The sequence below is a fragment of the Polyodon spathula genome, chromosome 1, assembly GCF_017654505.1.
Source record: "Polyodon spathula isolate WHYD16114869_AA chromosome 1, ASM1765450v1, whole genome shotgun sequence".
Classification (NCBI taxonomy): domain Eukaryota; kingdom Metazoa; phylum Chordata; class Actinopteri; order Acipenseriformes; family Polyodontidae; genus Polyodon; species Polyodon spathula.
In genome coordinates, this window is record NC_054534.1 from 53,193,888 (window position 1) to 53,214,212 (window position 20,325).

General features: G+C 36.2%; 1 protein-coding gene across 2 annotated transcripts in view; it reads right to left on the reverse strand.

Moving 5' to 3' along the window:
* Window positions 1-656: 656 nt before the first annotated feature.
* The window catches only part of LOC121319594 (multimerin-1-like), a 52,649-nt gene continuing 32,980 nt past the window's right edge, over window positions 657-20,325 (reverse strand). Inside the window, exons 4-8 of one of the 2 annotated variants that reach the window (XM_041257198.1) lie at window positions 14,024-14,119; window positions 12,728-12,901; window positions 10,000-11,949; window positions 5,691-5,834; window positions 657-3,642 (exon numbers count right to left, since the gene is read on the reverse strand). In XM_041257198.1, coding sequence (XP_041113132.1) covers window positions 3,221-3,642; window positions 5,691-5,834; window positions 10,000-11,949; window positions 12,728-12,901; window positions 14,024-14,119 — 2,786 coding nt within the window. In that variant the 3' untranslated portion in view covers window positions 657-3,220. Of the gene's footprint in view, window positions 3,643-5,690; window positions 5,838-9,999; window positions 11,950-12,727; window positions 12,902-14,023; window positions 14,120-20,325 lie in introns of both variants that reach the window. The other variant, XM_041257189.1, reaches the window with a different exon arrangement.

A 20,325-nucleotide genomic window follows, 5' to 3' on the forward strand; every position in this document is an offset into this window, starting at 1 on the left:
TACATGTTTTCATTATTAGTATTTGGGCAATACAGTATGTTCCCTTCATTGTAAATAAAAACGTGATTTGTTTTTTAAGTATTCTGAGCAGTTTAAGTATTCTGTAAATATTTAGTCTAATAGTTAAAAAGTACAATGCTTATGGGTTGATCAGGGCTTCTTTTCAAAAGATATTAGCACGAACATTTTATACAAACCAATGGAATACCTTGTGTGTGTGTGTGTGTGTGTGTGTGTTTGCTTGTTGTGTTGTATTAGCTTGCGAGCTTGCTATTGGCTGCTGATCAGTGACAGTGCTACACTGACTGGTGGTTTAATGATGACCTGCATATTACCGGAATTACACACCAGCAGCAGTGAACACTGAACGCTTTTCACCATGACTGACAGTGTGTCACTGACTCTGGCATGCGCATCGGGTGATAATGAAGGCATTCATGCACAGCAAAGCTTTTTTCAAAAAGAGGTGCTGACCATAAGGCACTTTATATATTAATTTTGCTGCAGAGTTTAAAAAAAACAGTTAACAGCAATGACATATAAATCATGTATAGCTTTCTCGATAATGCTCGTAGAGACAAGGTTGGCCACACACTCAAAAATCTGTTTTTCTTTTAGACTTGACCGCTAATATTATGCATAAGATTCACCTTGTATTTTGTTTTAAAAACATTTTATTATTTATTGAAAAAAAACAAGAAACATGCACAATGCGTTTCAACACAGAGTGTGTCTTCATCAGGTGTTACAGCGATTGTCAATTTAAAAACCCAGCTTTATCATATATAAAGTACACCAATCAATCCAATAGTTAATCATTAATTGAATAATAGCCATAGACATTATTTAGTTACAGGTGACAATTTTCACCTACCATAGCATTCATTAATTGAAAATGGTTTTATAATTGATTGTTAATCCATACATAGTGTAATTATACAATAATTAAACTCAAGCACTGATATATTAAAACACTGAAATTATATTCTGCTGTACGTTACACATCATGTTACATAGTTAATTTAAACAGTTATTCAATACTAAAAATTGGAAGACACTGGAACATGATTCTCAACCCTGGCTACCTGAAGACTCAAGTTGGCATATCTAATTTTTAAAGCATTTAACATATGGATTGAGAGCTAATGTTTCCTTAAGTCCATGTGGTTCCATAGATTTTATATATTTCCAGTATAAACCCAGAATGACTTCTCATTAGCAGATTAATTGTATTACCACCTCTCTCAGAAACTGAAACTTTTTGAGTCCTATGAATTTAACACTTGGATTTACAGTGTCTCGCTATTGCATAATCCATGTTATTTCATATTGTAACTTTATGTTCTGCTATATGTATTTTTTAAATGTATTTTTGTTTGTCTTACATAAACTAAGCCACAAGAGCATTTAAGCACATATATACCCCATGGGTTGTATTACAATTGATAAAACATTGTATCATGTCTTTATGAGTGAGAATGATTAAAATATTTGGTATTGTGCATGTTAGATCAATGAGCACATCTTCCACACTGAAAGCTACCATGTTCTGTTTTAGTAAGACAGTCGTCATTAGATTGTATTGACGTATACATAGAAGCGACTAACTCATCCTTAATATTCCTGCAACATCTAAAACAAAATCTACGTGGCGAGGTAACGACAGGCCGAAGTTGAGGATCGCATTCCAATATCCTCCAGTGTTTTGAGACTATTCTTTTAATATCATTAGCGATATATGTGATCAGATTACTTTAGATCCAAAATCACATCCTTCCCGTTTTTTAATCGTAAGATTGGCTCACTAGGCAGAGGCTCATAAATACCTGTATTATTTAATTCTTAAAGCTTTAGCTTCATCACCATGGAGTCTCCTTTACCTGCATGTTTTATTATGTTATTATCTTTACGTTCCCCAATAGTTTTTCTCTCTACTTGACTTGCATTCGAGTATTTAGGAGTACAATTTATAATAGTTTTTTTCTATATCACACTGTACTAGTTTGCTAAAAGTACGTAATGTTGTATTTAAAACACCTACTTGAAAAAAGGTCAATTTATTTTTTAGATTCTGCAACAATGTTTTTTTAGTAGAAAAATAATGTTTCAAATGTAATTGTCTAAAAAACAAAACAAAAGAACAAAAACTGTTCTTATATCCTTGTTAAAGTGTTTAGCCTGAGTTCAGAAGATTGAGGTTTACTTTCCTGCCACAGACACCTATAAGACAGGCTAGATTTGAAAGTGTCTTTAAAATAGTAAGAGCCACTGCTGTCTAGTCCACAGCTACTGAGCATTGCCTGCAATATAAAAGTAAACTTTATCTCCAGTAGCTGTACACTATAGTGTTGGCTCTTTAAGTTAGGTCGAACAACTGTCTTTACAAAGACACATGAAACACTGAACATGTAATCACATACATCAAGTCCACAGTTTATCAGGGACCTGCATATGGCCAGCATGCCATATTATAAGGACCACTGTTCTAAACTTTTTATTTACAGGCAAGATTAAAGAGCATTCAAATAACTAGACAATCATACATTTGTGAAATGCATTTTCTTTTGGAGTAAAAAATACATTTTGTTCCAATGGATGAAAGGATGGTCTGATTAGATAAACATCTGCTGTTGGAAAGTTCCAACTGTCAGCTGAACTGACTGGGTATAAATAAAATTAATTGCAAAAGATAAAGACAGGAAAGCACCTGAATATCACTGACCAATCATTTTTATTTGAGATTTTACACCGAGAAACACTGGAGTATTTTTTAACCCTCCCTACAATAGAAAGTTAAATTAATAATGTACACTTTGACTTGGATTCCTGCCATCTGCATCTTTCCTAAATGCTATGTAGATTGTGTATTCATTTGTTATGTCTCCACATTTATTACATCACAAAATTATCTCTGACAGGTGACATCCTTTGTTTCGGTTTGGAAAAGATTTTTCACACCATTAGTCCCAAGTGAGTTTTTTTAATAGAATAGAATTCCCTACTACAGAACCAAGCTGTCACAACTGGGGCAACCTAGTTTAGTGATGGAAATAGAAACAAACATTGGATTCTAACGCAAAATAACATGCAATATATTTAACAGTGTTTTTATGTGTCGCCTAATTCTGAAAAGTCAGTACACATCAGATTTACTATACTGTTTAATGAATCAGACTAAGTGACAAGACAGTTACTAGTATACTGTCTGTGTAGCAGAGTACTATGTACGGTATAACAGATAACCACCAAATGTCGTAACTGGAGGGTACTTTGAGGGAATTGACCCTTTCTCCAACCTTAACCAAACCTTTTGCCCATAATTTAGCTCAAGCATAGCATCCCCAGTTATTAGACTGCTGGAATACACTGCAGTCGTGGCAGCTTCAGACTGGAAAGCCAGCTTGTCCACTTCATCAACAACCAGGTACCCAGCGACCTGTGGGCTGCTGGATTCAATGGTGTATTTGAAGACATACACCCCCAGGTAAGGAATCACAAACTTTCCACTTCCCGGTGAATAAGATGCTCCATAGTTTACATAGAGATGGTTGAATTTGATTATGCCAGAATCTTTCATTTCAAAGGTGTGTGCAACAAAGAAAGTTACCATCGGAGCGTACCTGTAGGATCCTTTCGAAAAATCTTTAAAATAAATAATGGAAAAAAGTGTGTTAACGGATATGCATTCAGCTAAAATAGGCTGTTTGTCAATATAGCCAGACAAATATACTTATTAGATCTGTGAAGTCTATTTAAATGAACATAAGCCCTGTTGATAAGCACCAGTAGGATAGAGCTAAAGCAGACATTTCCACTGATTATTATTATTATTATTATTATTATTATTCTTATTATTATTATTATTATTATTATTATTATTATTATTATTATTAAAACATGCACACTAGATTTTATGGTGTCTCCACTTCAATGCACAATATGTACAGTACTGTGCAAAGATTTTAGGCAGGTTTGAAAAAAAATGCTTTCAAAAATAGACATGTTAATAGTTTATATTTATCAATTAACATAAGTGAGTGAACAGAAGAAAAATCTACATCAAATCAATATTTGGTGTGACCACCCTTTGCCTTCAAAACAGCATCAATTCTTCTAGGTACACCTGCACACAGTTTTTGAAGGAACTTGGCAGGTAGGTTCAAATTTTGACTCATCAGTCCAGAGCATCTGCTGCCATTTTTATGTACCCCAGTTCCTGGGTTTTCGTGCATAGTTGAGTTGCTTGGCCTTGTTTCCACGTTGGAGGTATGGCTTTTTGGCCGCAAGTCTTCCATGAAGGCCACTTCTGACCAGACTTCTCCTGACAGTAGATGGGTGTAGCAGGGTCCCACTGTTTTCTTCCAATTCTGAGCTGATGGCATTGCTGGACATCTTTTGATTGCGAAGGGAAGTAAGCATGATGTGTCATCTGCTGCAGTAAGTTTCCTTGGCCGATGACTGCGTATACGGTCCTCAGCGTTGCCCGTTTCTTTGTGCTTCTTCAAAAGAGCTTGGACAGCAAATCTGGAAACCCCTGTCTGCCTTGAAATTTCTGCCTGGGAGAGACCTTGCTGATGCAGTATAACTTCCTTGTGTCTTGTTGCTGTTCTCAGTCTTGCCATGGTGTATGACTTTTGACAATAAACTGTCTTCAGCAACCTCACCTTGTTAGCTGAGTTTGGCTGTTCCTCACCAAGTTTTATTCCTCCTACACAGCTGTTTCTGTCTCAGTTAATAATTGTGTTTCAACCTATATATTGAATTGATGATCATTAGCACCTGTTTGGTAAAATTGTTTAATCATACACCTGACTATAAGCTTACAAAATCCCTGACTTTGTGCAAGTGTACCTAGAAGAATTGATGCTGTTTTGAAGGCAAAGGGTGGTCACACCAAATATGGATTTGATTTAGATTTGTCTTCTGTTCACTCACTTTGCATTTAGTTAATTGATAAATATAATCTGTTAACATGTATTTTTGAAAGCATTCTTACTTTACAGCATTTTTTCACACCTGCCTAAAACTTTTGCACAATACTATATATATATATATATATATATATATATATATATATATATATATATATATATATATATATATATATATATATATATAATTTTTTTTGGGACAGTCATTCTTGCACAAAAAAGTTTAACATGACAAAGGGTGTTACCACAATAGGAATAGAAAATGTAATATAATTGTCTCTGATACAGCTGGTTGTAGTATCCACTTGTCCCCAATAACAGAAACAACACACTCCTGTTACAAACTTGTAACCTGATGAAGACATTGTGTCGAAACACGTTGATCTATGCTTTTTAAAACAAATGGATATCTGTAAAAATTGTTTTTCATGAGATGCCGATTATTTCACCTTTTTGAACTGTTCAAAATGTAACTACAGGAGTGTGCCGTAATACCAGTTTCTATTACTGGGGATAAGTGGATAGTACAACCAGCTATATCAGAAATAATTACATTTAATTATCTATCTATATAAAGAGATGGAGAGATAGATATATATTATTTCAAATGACATTCTCAACATCTATTAAAATGTGTATAACCGAATGGAACAAAAAAATATGATGGTCTAACACTTTTACACAAGCAGATTTCAGCTGTGGGATAAGTAATTGTATTGTATACACAAAGTAAGAAAAATATTTTCTATTATCTCTTACCAGTAGACAGATTGCTTTCATTCACTAACTTGATGGAACAGTTGACACCACCAAAGGGAGGGCGGCATGCACATACATGAGCACTTCTTTCATTAATACAGGTACCCCCGTTCTGGCAGGGAGAACTGCTGCAGCTGTTATACTCTGCTATCAATAAAAAAGGAGAAATAAATGAGTGTCAGTTCTTTTCTTAAAAGATTTACTGGAGAAAAAAAAAAAAAAACACTGCTGTCTCTTTATAGACTGTAAATTGTCCATTGTAGCAACATAATGCTATTGTATAGGCCACTGTACAGTTTTTGTTCCAAAACCACTTTATTGTCATTGATGGTAGTGCTGTGTTCTGTTTGTGTGTGTGGGTTTTATTCATGGTAATACACTGGCATTATATATATATATATATATATATATATATATATATATATATATATATATATATATATATATATATACACACACACACACACACACACACATACACACACTGTATACAGTATATAATGTAAAAAGTATATATAGTTTTCTGTAAGGGTGCTAAAGCTTAATTTTCTTACAATATAAGCAAATACAGTGCCTATAGGAAGTTTTCCCCCCCTTGGATGTTTTCACAGTTTGAAAAAAAAAATCCCAATTAGATGCATCAAGATTTCAGGTTGTAACACAACAAACTGAAAACGTCCAAGGGGGTAAATACTTCCTTTAGGCACTGTATGTGGACTACTGATTAGGTGACCAGTGCCTGAACTGGATTAGCTTGAGCGGACAGTTGAATTATGTATAGATAATTTACTCATGCTCAACAATCATTTTGTCGCAAGGAAAACATAAACTAGCGATGTCCCAGTGGAAAAGGACATTAAAACATCAAAGTACTGTGAGTTTAAAGAGGCAAGATATACAAATGACGTCATGAAAGTAGCTACTCAACAGAGTGAAAAACACTAAATATCCAAGGAAAACTAAACATTTTGCGCTCCACATCGAATGCTAAACAAGGCGCTGTCACTCTGCTCAGCAGATCTGCAACTCCGGGACTTGTAAAAACGGACCCAAGATGAGCAAGCTGCAATCGAGTCAAAGACCACAAGCAACGAGACTGAGGACTGCTGTAAAACAAGAAATTGTACAGGCCTTGCAAGTACAATTAGCGTACAGTTTAGGAAGTGTCATCCCAATATAAGTGGATACAAGGGCAAGAGAAGTCGCCTTTTTGGTTAATTTGCCAGTGAATGTCTTTCGATTGAAAGCTGTCTTGAACATCTGGTTTTGGCAGGGTGATAAGCATGTGCAGTTAGTCACACCACCTGTGGTTGCATATCAAGATAGCAGCCCTAATATCTGGTGCCTAACTTAGAAATGTGCAGCACTATTCAGGACATTCATTGGCTCTGCCCTAGCAAATCCTTTATTAGCTCAGATATTGTGTGGTTTGAGGAAAGATGCTACTGCTGAGAAATGCAAAGTTACTGTGGCAATACTGGGGGGAAAGGCAAAAGCCTGAGCAGAAATAGCCAATGCTCAGTGGCTCATGAGCACCCCGCAACAAGAGTTTACACTGTCATATGACCAGCATGACAGTTTCATTAATGAATCCAGTTACATTTCTAATACAAACCTCATGTATTATTATCATATTCAATGAATATGTCCCACAGATCACTTTAGAAAGTGGGTGTCCAAATTAATAAAAAATATGACCACAACCACAAGTGGGAGTTGAACCCTCAACCTCATGTGAGGATATGAACCTAAAAATACTGATGGTCTTAAAGCACTGTACATTTTTCATTTAGTCTGGAATGCTTTCTAGTCTTGCTGATTGTTCTGCTCTTTTCTGTTGCTGCAATAGCACTCCTCACAGGTATAATGTAAGATCTTCTAGCCCAAAACTCCTAGGTAGGCAGCCAAAGCCAGCCTACAGGGAGCAACATGACAATTGCTGGGTAAACATCTCTTCTGAAAAAGGAATCGGTCTCTCTTCCTAAGTGGTGTCTTTTTGCACCAATACAGGCAAACACACCAGCCAACTTAAAAGAGCCATTCCAATAGCAATTTGGCAAATATTTATATGGTTACATTGTAATGTGTGATTGTCAAGAATAATCTAGAACTTTGTTTAATTTATTTTCATTTTAACTGCATGATTAATCAAATAACTAATTACAACTGTACAATTGTAAGTTACACAAATTGGAGCATCAGTAAAGGGTGACTTATCTATCTGCCCCGCACTCTCCTTGTCTTCAAGGCCTCACAGCAGCTTTTAGTTAGAACTCATTAAATTAAATAGTCAAAGGGTGATGTCACAGATTTTTTTTAAGACTGGTTCCTTGATCTTTAGGTTAGATTGTTTTCACTACCTTACTCATATAAAGTGATTTCTGCTTATCAAACAAGCAGGGACTGCTTTTTGTGAGGTGCCTATACAAACCTGCAGTAATAAATAGTTATTTATTTATGAATACTGGTGGTCTGTCTGTCGTAAAATGGAGCCTGGCTCTTTTGATATAGTAGAGTGTGAACATCCTCAGTCGATATCCCTATAATGTGTTAGGAATGCTAATGTGTTATGCCAGTGGATCTTTACAATAGGTAGCTAGAGAAAACATTAAGAAATAAAACATTATGAAGAATTATAGTTTGATTCAGAAGGACTGTGCATTAGCAAAATGTTTTTTCAGTCATTTTTCTTAAATCCACTTTCACCTTATGAAAAGCTTGTCTTAACCTGTTATATTGGTCCAAATAAATTTCTCAAATTAAAAACTTAAGTAGAGGTTTATCTTGTCGGGATAAACAGCAGCTGTATGTTTTTGACCCTTTAACAGCACTAGGGTATCACCTATCCATGGCTATACTAGGGTTACCAGTAAAAATAAGTAGGTGCAATACAAGTGCTGGAAAATCCAACAGTGCCCTCTGTTTCTTATAAGTTTTACATTAATTAAATTATGTTAATATTGTTTAAAAATTAATTATTTTTAAATCAGTTTTTATTTCCAAAGAAACTCCATCTAGTGGCAGCTGATGTCTGTAATATAATTAAAAACTCAATAATGCATACACCACCTTCTGTTAATTAAGATGTGCTTATTAAATTTATAATAGGGCTTGGCGGAATCGTACTGGGTCATTCCACACCAAATTGGCACATTTTTTGGATATTCCGCATCTCGCCGTCTAAAATTATTTTGATATTGGAAGTTCCTGGAAGGGTTTTAGGAAGACTCCCAAAATATTAGTTCTCAACTCTCATTATTTTTTTAAATTATGGGCCTAATGGGGGGTGCCTGTGATGGATGACAGCAAATAATTGATGGAACAGCAAACTGTGGCTTTTAAGTAAATTATTATCAACTTAACAATGTGCATTATCTACAGAATTATATTTGTATCCATCCCTTGATGAGACTAGTCCCTATGGCAATACAGAGGTCTTTCTACAAGAGAAGGTCAGTCATTTTAGTGTTTTAGAATATTATAAAATACTGTAATCATGTGCCAAAAATGTGGACAATGAGTTTCCTGCTAAATCTACTCTTAACTGATCACTTATTATAGGTTAACCAACCAGAAACCACTCACCCGAGTCTGTAAACCTTTAATTCATTTACCTGTTAAAAGAGATACAGCAACCATAAAAAGAACAGAGGTTAACCTGTTCATAAGAAATTTAGTACTGGTTTGATGCTCACATTGCTGGCACAAGATTATTGTATTATATTATTTCAAATGGTTGACTAAAACTATACAAGAAATACATTTCTGTAATGTCATAAAACAAGACATGGATACAAAGAAAATGTTTAAAAACTGTATACAATACTGTGAATGCTGTACATAGTTTCCCTGATAACAATTTACATTTAAACCACAGTTTGTTTTGCTATGTGTTCCATCAACTATTTGCTGTCTAGATGCATGTGAACTTAGAAAATACCATTATTTAATTGTGAAAATGTGCTATTTTTAAGGAAAAAGTGTAATGCAAAAATCGCTTTATGACTTATCAAAAACACAAGTGTGTATCTGCTATCTCTTTTGAGTTCTGGGGTGCTGTCCACTTTAGAGGCTCATCATTTCTCTGTGAATGAAGCATATGTTATATTGAAGCAATAATGTATTTTCTTGATATGAGTATGCCACTGGCTGCACCCAGTCATTATCCATGGAAGCAGTTTGTTGGTTAATGACAAGAAAGTAGCTGGGGTGAAAATACCTGGGTATTGCAAGTGTAACAGACTAAACATGAAAATACACATTTGGCATAACATGTGCTTCTTTCAGAACTGCACATGAAAGGATTTACCTGAAACTATTGCATTTTCGGTATTTCGCTGACTCCGGTTCGGTAGAGTAGTGGTAGCATTCAGTGTTAGTTTTAAAGCTGTTTCTTGCTTCTTTGAGAGCTGCCTCATTTGTTTTTGGAGTTTTGTGACATCCTTGAAAATGCTGGAGATGGCAGTTTCCACGTAGAGTGTAATGTTGGCTAATATTAATCTGCTGGTGGCTTCATGGGTTGGGTTGAGTAATTCTTTAAGCCTCTCATGCAAAACTGTGATGTTTAGTTGGTCTTCTTTAGAAAGCAGAGGACCACTGGCTTGCATCATTTCATGTGAACTGGACACATTTTGACATAAAACCCAAGCTTTTGAGACAGTTGCCTTTAAAGATAAAATATCATTGGTTTGGTTTAAAGATTGAGCTACAAGTTCTTTTACTTTGTTATTCAGCTCTTGGTATTTTGTAGGAGGTAATGCGTTTTTTTCTTCTGGTGATAATTTAGATTTTTGAGATTTTGCAATTAGCAAGTTTAGTCTGGATTCAACGCTCTGGAGACGTAATTTGATGGTTTTAAGGTCCTGAGAAGAGCTGGAGGGTTTTTCTTCTAAACGTTTAATTGCTTGTTGGTGGTCTTCAATTATAGATACTGCTTCATTTAATTGCTGGGAAACTTTCACAAGGTTTGGAGGTCTATTATTTTCAGAATCTTTTAATAGCTGATCTGAAAAAATGCCAATTGCTCGCAGTGTGTTATCTAGCATGTCTGTTTTATCTTGTATGGCCTTTAAGGGGTAATTCATTTGAACAAACTGAGGTATTTTACCCAATACAGTCTCTACTTTTTCAGTGATGTCATGATGGGTCACATTAACATAACTATGTATACTAGCCACATCATTCTGAAGAACATAATAGTTATCCTTAACGGAATCAATGGCATCATTAATAACAGTCATAGTGTCATTAAGACCATCTTCTATTTCCATGCGACATCTATCAAGATGTTTATCAAACTGTGCCTCTTTTTCTCTGGTTAGATTGCCAAGTTCATCTTGGCTTTTCATTAAGTACTGGGTTTTCAAATTCAGCTTGTTTACAGTAGATTTAAGGCTGTCAATTTGTTTCTTCATGGTTAAAAGTTCAGAATTGAGCTCACTACTTGGATCGTCTTTTTGAAATGTCTCTTTTTCTATAAAGGGTTTGAGTTCTTCAAGATCATAGGACATATGACTGATCCTCTCTTCCATCACGCTGAACATATCATCCATGGGCATGATGGTGTCGCATACAGTTTTATTTAAAATATTCATATGGTCTTCCATCTTCTCCATCTGGTTCTGTAGTTCACAGGTAGTCTTTGCAAGCTCTCTCTGGTGCCTATCTGCAAGTGTAAGATTGCTGATCTTTATATTTTGTGCAGATAATTCATCGTGTAGCTGTAGAATTACCAGTGATTGCTTTTTGACAGTCTCACTCAGAAGTGAAACGTGTTCAGTAACATTATCGTTCTGAGGGACTGTTGGGCTTTCAAGTTGCTCTCCAGACTGGAGTTGTTCATGGATCTCCCTCATTTGAGAAAGGGTGTGGTTTATAGTTTCATAGTAAACATTGTTCTTTTCTCGTTCAAGTTCAAATTCCTCTTCTAGAGATTTTTGTTTTTCTATTAGTTCCTTAGTTATACTATCACAAGTACTGAAGACTTCCTCTCTCAAAGTTGTCATCCCATTTTGTATATTTTGGATATTAGTCTTTGTTTGATTGTTATTTTTTAGAAGGGGCATGTAGTTTGTTGATACTGAAGACATTGTTTTATTTAATCTATGAACTGTTTCTTTTGTGGTCTCAAGCTCTTCAGTCAAAATTGATACAGTCTTAAATAACTGGGCAACGGTCTCTTGTGTGCTATCTTGATATACTTTGAGTTGCTCCTGTACAATTTCCTTCACAAGGTCACTGATCCCCTTTGTCTTAAAATCTGTAAATATTAAAAACAATGTGTCATATTTTAAATGTACTAATAGAATATTCATTAATGTCAGTTACTTAGTTTGGAACAATTACAGCTGCACATTTCCCATTATTATACTTTTGTTCTGTTAAAGGAGAGATAACCATGGCTTTAAAATAAATGTGCAACTAAATATTAGCATTAACAATCTTACCAATTCTTCTGTGTGCTAAATATACTTTTTTGGTAGCTTGCTTTTGTAAAGATGTGTATATTTAATAGGACAGTGGACATACAGGTCAGATGGTATATTGCACGTCAACCATTGACGTGAATCTAAACTACAGTGCAGAAAGTGATTAGGTACCAGGAGGCAGGTGTTTGAATTGTACTTTGTTGTTGTACTGTATTTGAAAATCATAATTAACATAAAACAAACAAGAGTCAAAATATCTTAAGCACAAATAACCAAAGATAATGTTGATAATGCTACTAAGAAAATACATTTTAAAGCCTTTGGTATTTTTGTACAGTCTGAAAAGTGTTCACCACATGTAACAATTTATAAATGTCTTGAACATATCATGCACCTCATCCTGCATACACTCGAATCCCATATGGTTAAGAGTACAATCAATGGGGTGGGTTCAGATATAAAGGAGCTTGGGCGGCATCTCTTGTGTTATTGCTTACATATCATACTGTACATATCCCCAGCTCTGAGGCTACAGTATTATAAATGCTTTAATATGTGTAAAAAAAAAAAAAAAAAAAAAAAAAAAAGTATATACATTACTGTGTGCACCTTTCAGTGTTGACTGTGGATCTTTCCCCCTTTCTTCATTAATTTTTCCTTCCAAAGAGAACAACATGCTTCTTATGTCACTCATGTTAGTGGAGATGCTATCAATTTTCTTCTGCAAAATTGTGAGCTTCATTTCCTGGCTGTATATCTGATCAGTCATCTTCTGAGTCAATGCTTCAAAAGAAAATGACAAGACATGAGTGATAACAGAACTGTTTAATTATATAGTGGAATACAAATTGTGAACAAACAAATAACATAATATATACAGAAGAGGTAAACAACATATGACACTTTATGCAGCTCATTTACGATGCAGTATTCATTCATGCTGGGTGAGGGCTCAGAAAGAGTGCACTGTTAAAAATGCAGTTCAGGCACTGCAGCAGCGTATTTATTTTACAAGACTTTGTTGCAACAAAACTGAACTGGACAGAATTAATTGAAATTGTAAATCTACCTCCCGACCTGGAAGGACGCTAAGTAAGCATTCACAGGGAGGCCGACTCGGCGAAAGGGTGCAGCTGTAAGACTGCTGAGCAGCTCTATTATGATCAGTTGTGTTGCGCTCGGTAATTGGATCGAGCATGGCGCCGCACTGATCACAGGGAGGAGTTTGGCAGTACAAAGGGGACACAGCTACGTGAGTACAGCCCTGCATGCTGAAACAGTAAAGACACCGGAGTGGTGTTGTTGTTTTTGTATTTTGTGCAGACAGACACCACAGGAGCTGAAGCTACGGAGCCAACCTGATACAACACCAAAGAGCACGGGCGCTGCACCCTAGAACTCAATTTATTGTTTATTTGGGTCCTCAAGCCCACTGTCACTTCTACAATGCCATTGCTGGTAGAGGGGAGTGTTTTGACTAATTAAAATCCTGGTCTTTTGTAAATACATCAATTGCTGTGGACATTTGATCATTACCCACACCACTCACATCCTGACAAACACAGAGAAGTATTTTGCAAAGCAAATAATATGGTGGGTTTTTTTTTATTTTATTTTTTTTTTCAATTTTGTGGCGACTAAGATCACAGGTACTAATCTTGCTATGTCCCAAGACATATCCAATTCACCATTGTGTTAGGCCCTCATTTATAACCCATTGTCATGTGGTCAATGTGGGGAACCACACCCAAAGTAATAATTACTGCGCAAATGTCTGTTTATCCCTAATTGATCAATTTAAGTAAAGTCATTAAGCAGGGAATTTCCCAATTTACCTTCTGCCAATATCTAAACAAGGTTTAACAGTGAGCAATTTAAGGGATTCATTATAGTAGTCAGACTAACCTGGGTCTGTGGTCTGCTGGTCTGCAGCTGGTCCTTCACTAACAGCGGTATCACTCTCAGCTTGACTCTCTGATACTGGGGTCTGTGACTGCTGGGCTGTTAAAAGATTATACCAATTAGTACACTATATTTTTTTTATAATACAGCTCATTTCATGCAAATGTCGTGTCTATTGGCTTCCTGTTTTTGGAAGATAGTACTCATTTTGTATGGGTTTGTGGAAAAGAAGATGCAGGAAATACAATAGCTTCCTTCCATTTTCCGTAGACAGCCAAGGTCTTTGGGTGTGGTGGACAGAGTGCCTATATAATAAGTGTGCCTCTTAATACATAGGATCAAATTATGTAGTTAGTGTGCTCGTTAATGGGTTTGTTTTCATGGTTTAATTTATTTATTCACTATGATTATTTTATATTTTACTTTGCTTTTCACTGAATTTATTGTAATTTATTGTTAATTAATCCATCAATTCATAAATTAATTGGTCAATTCATGAATTAATCAATCAATTCAGAAATGAATTGTCAATTCATTCATCAATCCAGAAATTGAGTAATTCATCATTAATTAATCAATTTGTGGAAGTAATTCAATCACAGCAAACACTAACAGAAAAACAGGTTTACATTGGTGCATACTGAATCCCTGAATCACAAAAAACAAAACGAACAAAAAAAAATATATAATCTATCTTGTGATAACATCTATGATGTGGGGCACCACAGTAAACCAAAGTTAAAGGAGTAGAAAGAGAATAAGAGAGAGTTTTTTAAATTAGGGGGGGGGGGGAAGGTAGAGTGTTAGATTAGAGAGTAAGTAAAGTAAGTTTCGGGATTATCGTCTAGGAGTAGTCAGTTGAAGTGATAAGAGTAGTTACCTATCGCGTGAAGCTTACCAGCTTGAAAGTACTGGCGGTCTGTGCTTGATGGAGTTTTATTTAGGCGTAGGTAGAACACATTTATTGATAGATTATTATTATTATTATTATTATTATTATTATTATTATTATTATTATTATTATTATTATTATAAAAGAGTAAAGTATAGACCGTCCTTCAATTAGGTAGACAAAATAAAGGTCATAACTTGTTTATGAGCGTTTATCGGTGTAGGTACCAGTGAAGTTAATGTTATTAGCGTATTTTTCAGAATAAGATTAAGATTATTCAAACGTCTTACGTAGTAGGTAGTTTAGAAGTGTTGAACCAAGTGTCTAAGTATAGGAGAGTAGTCCAAGAAGTACGTATGCCTAGAGTACCCGACCGCAGAGGTTTAGGACACATCTATTGCTAGTCTACCCGGGGATAATTGGTGCAGACACCTCTAGTATAATCTATCTTGTTTATCAAAGTCTTGATGGATTTTTAGCACATAAGGGATACCAAGGTTACTATGCAGTAATTGACAAATACAATAAATAAGCCACATATGGTAGAATTACAATAAATGAATAAAAAGCAGTATTCTAATAATAATAAGTTTGCAGAATGCATCAGTCCAGTGGGTTGGCAGGATATAGCTGGTGATGCAGTACTGGATCCATGCTGCTGTAAATCAGTGTGTAGAGTGAGATCAGAGGGGTAGATCGGTGTGTACAGTGAGATCAGAGGGGTAGATCGGTGCGTATGAGACCAGAGGGGTAGATCAGTGTGTAGAGTGAGATCAGAGGGGTAGATCAGTGCGTAGAGTGAGATCAGAGGGGTAGATCAGTGTGTAGAGTGAGATCAGAGGGGTAGGTAGATGAGATCAGAGGGGTAGATGTGTAGAGTGAGATCAGAGGGGTAGATCAGTGTGTACAGTGAGATCAGAGGGGTAGATCGGTGTGTAGAGTGAGATCAGAGGGGTAGATCAGTGTGTAGAGTGAGATCAGAGGGGTAGATCGGTGTGTACAGTGAGATCAGGGGGGTAGATCGGTGTGTAGTGAGATCAGGGGGGTAGATCGGTGTGTAGAGTGAGATCAGGGGGGTAGATCGGTGTGTACAGTGAGATCAGAGGGATAGATCAGTGGGGTCTACAATAACTTGGAGAAAGTTTTGATAATCGTCCAGCACATGTTTAACTATTTTAAAAGCCCTTTTCGATAGTATTTGGACTATGTATAAATGTGTTTGAATTGACTTTAATTATACCTAGACAACATGGTATGTGAATTGTACTGATGTCAAATTGCTTATTGATTTTTAAGAGCTTACTAATTTTTAACAGTGGGGGTCCACTAGACTATGCTGGAGGAGTAGACCTGTGCATAAAAGATGTATGTGATTGTCTTTTTCAAGTAGTACAAAAACACTAACAGTGTTATTTTACATCTCTATTGATAACCAATTTAATTTCCAATCAATAATCTGCAAACATAGTAAACCACCAGATACCTTTTTTTGAACAAATAGGTAGAACAATGTTTTAGCTTGTTTGCCAGATATCCATGACTTAATTAAGAAATAGAAATGGGTTAACAATGCTAATTACAGCTTTAACAGAAGTAGAGAGGACAGAAATAAACATCAAACTTTTTATATAGCATACTAAAATAGGTTATTTTGGAAAAAAGAGCAAAGTTTAATTTTATACAAAACTACACCCACTTATCTAAATAAAGTGATTACCGCAGCCTTGTTTCTTAACAGTAAAACAAATGTGGTCATGCAAACTCTTACATGCTATCTTCTCTTGCTGTTTAATTCTGAATTGATTAATATTTGCTTCTCACAATTATATCAATTATTTTAATGACAAAACTGTAAGGTCTATAGAAAAAAAAAATGTATTTAGCTGATTAAATAATCTCTGGTGTGTATCCACTTTCCACAATGCAGATCGGTACTGCCGATTACATCTGGCCAAATCCAGCTAAGAAACTGTTATATGCACTTCTGTTTTACTTTCCCATAGCCAACGGTGGTCTATGACCATAAAAAGAGTGTTCAAATTTAAATTAACCAACATTTAAGAAAAAAGCGCATTAATACACAATTGCGCCACATCACCACACGGAGGACATTTAAATAAAAAATAATAATTAAAATTGTCAGCTTTATTTTTTCAGAGTATTAGTACTATGGCCAAACTATATACTCGCCCCTCCGCCTGTCGGAAAAGTGCAGGGGCCATGGCCCACTTGGCCCCAGTGGCGGCAACGCCCTTGCCTGAACTGTTTGAATTGTTTCTCCTTTTGATGCATAGGGTGGGGTACAAACACAAACTTTCCAGTGGGATTAAAATAAAGCTATGGGATTAAGATAGAGCTATTAGGAACTTTAAAACGTGTCAACATTGAACATTCTCTGTCCCAAATGGCAACATGAATAAGAAAAAAACCAGGCAGTAATTAGGCCAGTTTACAACCAGATAGCATGCTGCGCATTGTCAACATCGTTCTGCTTCCACACTGGACGTGATCGATGCGAGCCAATAAGTCACTGCCGTCAAATGGGAGTATCCACGCCAGCAGCGAGCAATGCGAGCGACGTCGCTTTGAGAAAATTTTGCGTCGCTAGAATAGAACCTGTTTCTATTTTTTATTTTATTTGATTTTTTTGTCCAGCGACTAAAATGAAACTGACCAATCAGAAGCAAGGTTAAGACCCTTGACACACATGAAACACACGCCTCAAAACAAGTTCATTATGGTCACCGAAAAGGTAATTTATGAGGTGCAGTAGTATCCATTATTACTGTATATGATTGCAAATTGAATGACTACAAAGACATCCAGAAGAAAGACAATGCCTGGGTGGCTTGAGGGTTGTGCATTTAGCAGCACCGAGACATTTTCTTTCATAAAAAATTTATTAATATGCAAAAATAAACCAGGCCATACATGTAAATGCAAAAATGTGCACTTTTGTTGGCTCATATAAATAACACAAAGGCCCCACATTCACACAACTTGAATACAGTATATGACCTAATTTTAAGCTATGACTTTTTGGGGGATTTTTTTTGGTTTGGTTGTTTGTTTTTATGATAAATATGTGACACATCCCAACATTACCAAGCTCATACATCGTTTTGAAGATTATGAGCCATATTTATAAAACATTTTCTGTCAAGTTCACCAGACTCTTTTAAAAGGAAAAACTAAATAACAGTAAATAAGAATACAAGGTAAGTGGTGACCTGTGCATAATAACACAGATTTTAATAATAATAATAATAATAATAATAATAATAATAATAATAATAATAATAATAATAATAATATTGTACTTTAAAATACTTAATACGTTAATAAACAAAAAGAAGGAATTTGTAAAGAAACACAATTGAGATTGCAGTAAGTTGTATATATAAATACCTCCAAAGGCATAAAACATTAGGGGGTCTTGCCCTCCCCAAGTTTCAGTTCAATTATTGGTCCGCTAATATTCTTAGTGTTTTAAATTGCTGCAACCTCCTTAAGAGGGGCCCCTCCTGACCTGGTTACATATGGAGCGGGTTTCATGCATTGTTTCCTCACTACCTGCTGTGCTATGTGCCTCTCTTCCTCTAGCCACCTCCTGCTTTAGCAGCAATCTTTTAGTATGCCATTCTCTGAGGATCTGGGCCCAGTTCAGGTTCAATTATGGTCTACAAGCACTATCCATGTTCTGTCCTGTGGATGCAAACCATCTATTTCTGCCTTCGCTGGGAGACTTTGCCTTTTGTATTTGGCATAGAAGTGTAATCAAATCTTTAAACAACCTCTTTGCAGGGAATTGCTTTGCTTCTTTTGCACAGCTATCACTTATCTACCACGTACCAACTTCTTTTGCTACCTACAGATCCATTAATTGTGCACAATAAGATCGCTTAATTCTGTTGACGGGACTGCCTAACGGGACATCGTTTGACTCCATCCTTAAACTCAAACCAAGCAGTAGGAGGTTGCTATCTGAAATCTATTCCATAATATTGTCACTTCATTGCTCCTCACTTTCCACACTAAAAGTTGTGGCAGCAAGACCTAGAAATGAAGATCACTGAAGATGATTGGAAGCCCATCTTGCGGCAGATGCACTTTTCCTCTGTTTGTGCTAGGCACAGACTGATTCAATATAAAGTTCTGCATCGGCTACACCTGTCCAAAGTTAAGATGGCTAAGATTTACCCTAAGTTGAATCCAATTTGCGACAGGTGCAGAAAAGCCCCTGAATCACTTATACAGTGCTTTGCAAAAGTATTCAGACCCCTGACCAATTCTGTCATATTACTGAATTACAAATGGTACATTGAAATTTCGTTCTGTTCGATATTTTATTTTAAAACACTTAAAATCAAAATCAAGGTGACATTGGTTTTATGTTGGGGAAATATTTTTAAGGAAAATAAAAAACTGAAATATCTTGCTTGCATAAGTATTCAACTCCCACACATTAATATTTGTAGAGCCACCTTTCACTGCAATAACAGCTTTAAGTCTTTTGGGGTAAGTATGTACCAGCTTTGCACACAGTGTCAGAGTGATTTTGGCCAATTCTTCTTGGCAGATTTGCTCCAGGTTGACTGCAATTTTCAAATAGTGCCACAGATTCTCAATGGGATTGAGATCAGGACTTTGACTGGGCCACTGTAGGACATTCACCTTTTTGTTCCTGAACCACTCCAATGTTGCTTTGGCCTTGTGCTTGGGATCAGTGTCCTGCTGAAAGGTAAATTTCCTCCAAGCTTCAGTTTTTTAGCGGACTGAAGCAGATTCTCTTGCAGTATTTTCCTGTATTTTGCTCCATCCATTCTTCCTACAATTGTAAGAAGATGCCCAGTCCCTGCTGATGAGAAGCATCCCCATAGCATGATGCTGCCACCACCATACTTCACTGTAGGAATGGTGTGTCTTGAGGCATGGGCAGTGTTAGGTTTTTGCACCACACATAGCGCTTTGAGTTTTGGCCAAAAAACTTTATCTTGGTCTCATCTGACAACAAAACCTTTTCCCACATCGCAGCTGGGTCACTCTCATGCTTTCTGGCAAACTCCAGACATGCTTTCAGATGGTACTTTTTGAATAACGGCTTCTTTCTTGCCACCCTCCTATACAGGCCAGTGTTATGCAGAGCTCTTGATATGGTTGACTGGTGCACCATTACTCCACTCCCAGCCACTGAACTCTGTAGCTCCTTCAAAGTGATTGTTGGCCTCTCTGTGGCTTCTCTCACAAGTCTCCTTCTTGTTTGAGCATTGAGATTTGAGTGACAGCCTTTTCTTGGAAGTCTGGGTGGTGTGATGCAGCTTCCACTTACTGATTGTTGATCCAACTGTGCTCACTGGGATATCCAAACACTTGGATATTATTTTGTACCCTTTCCCTAATCTATGCATTTGTA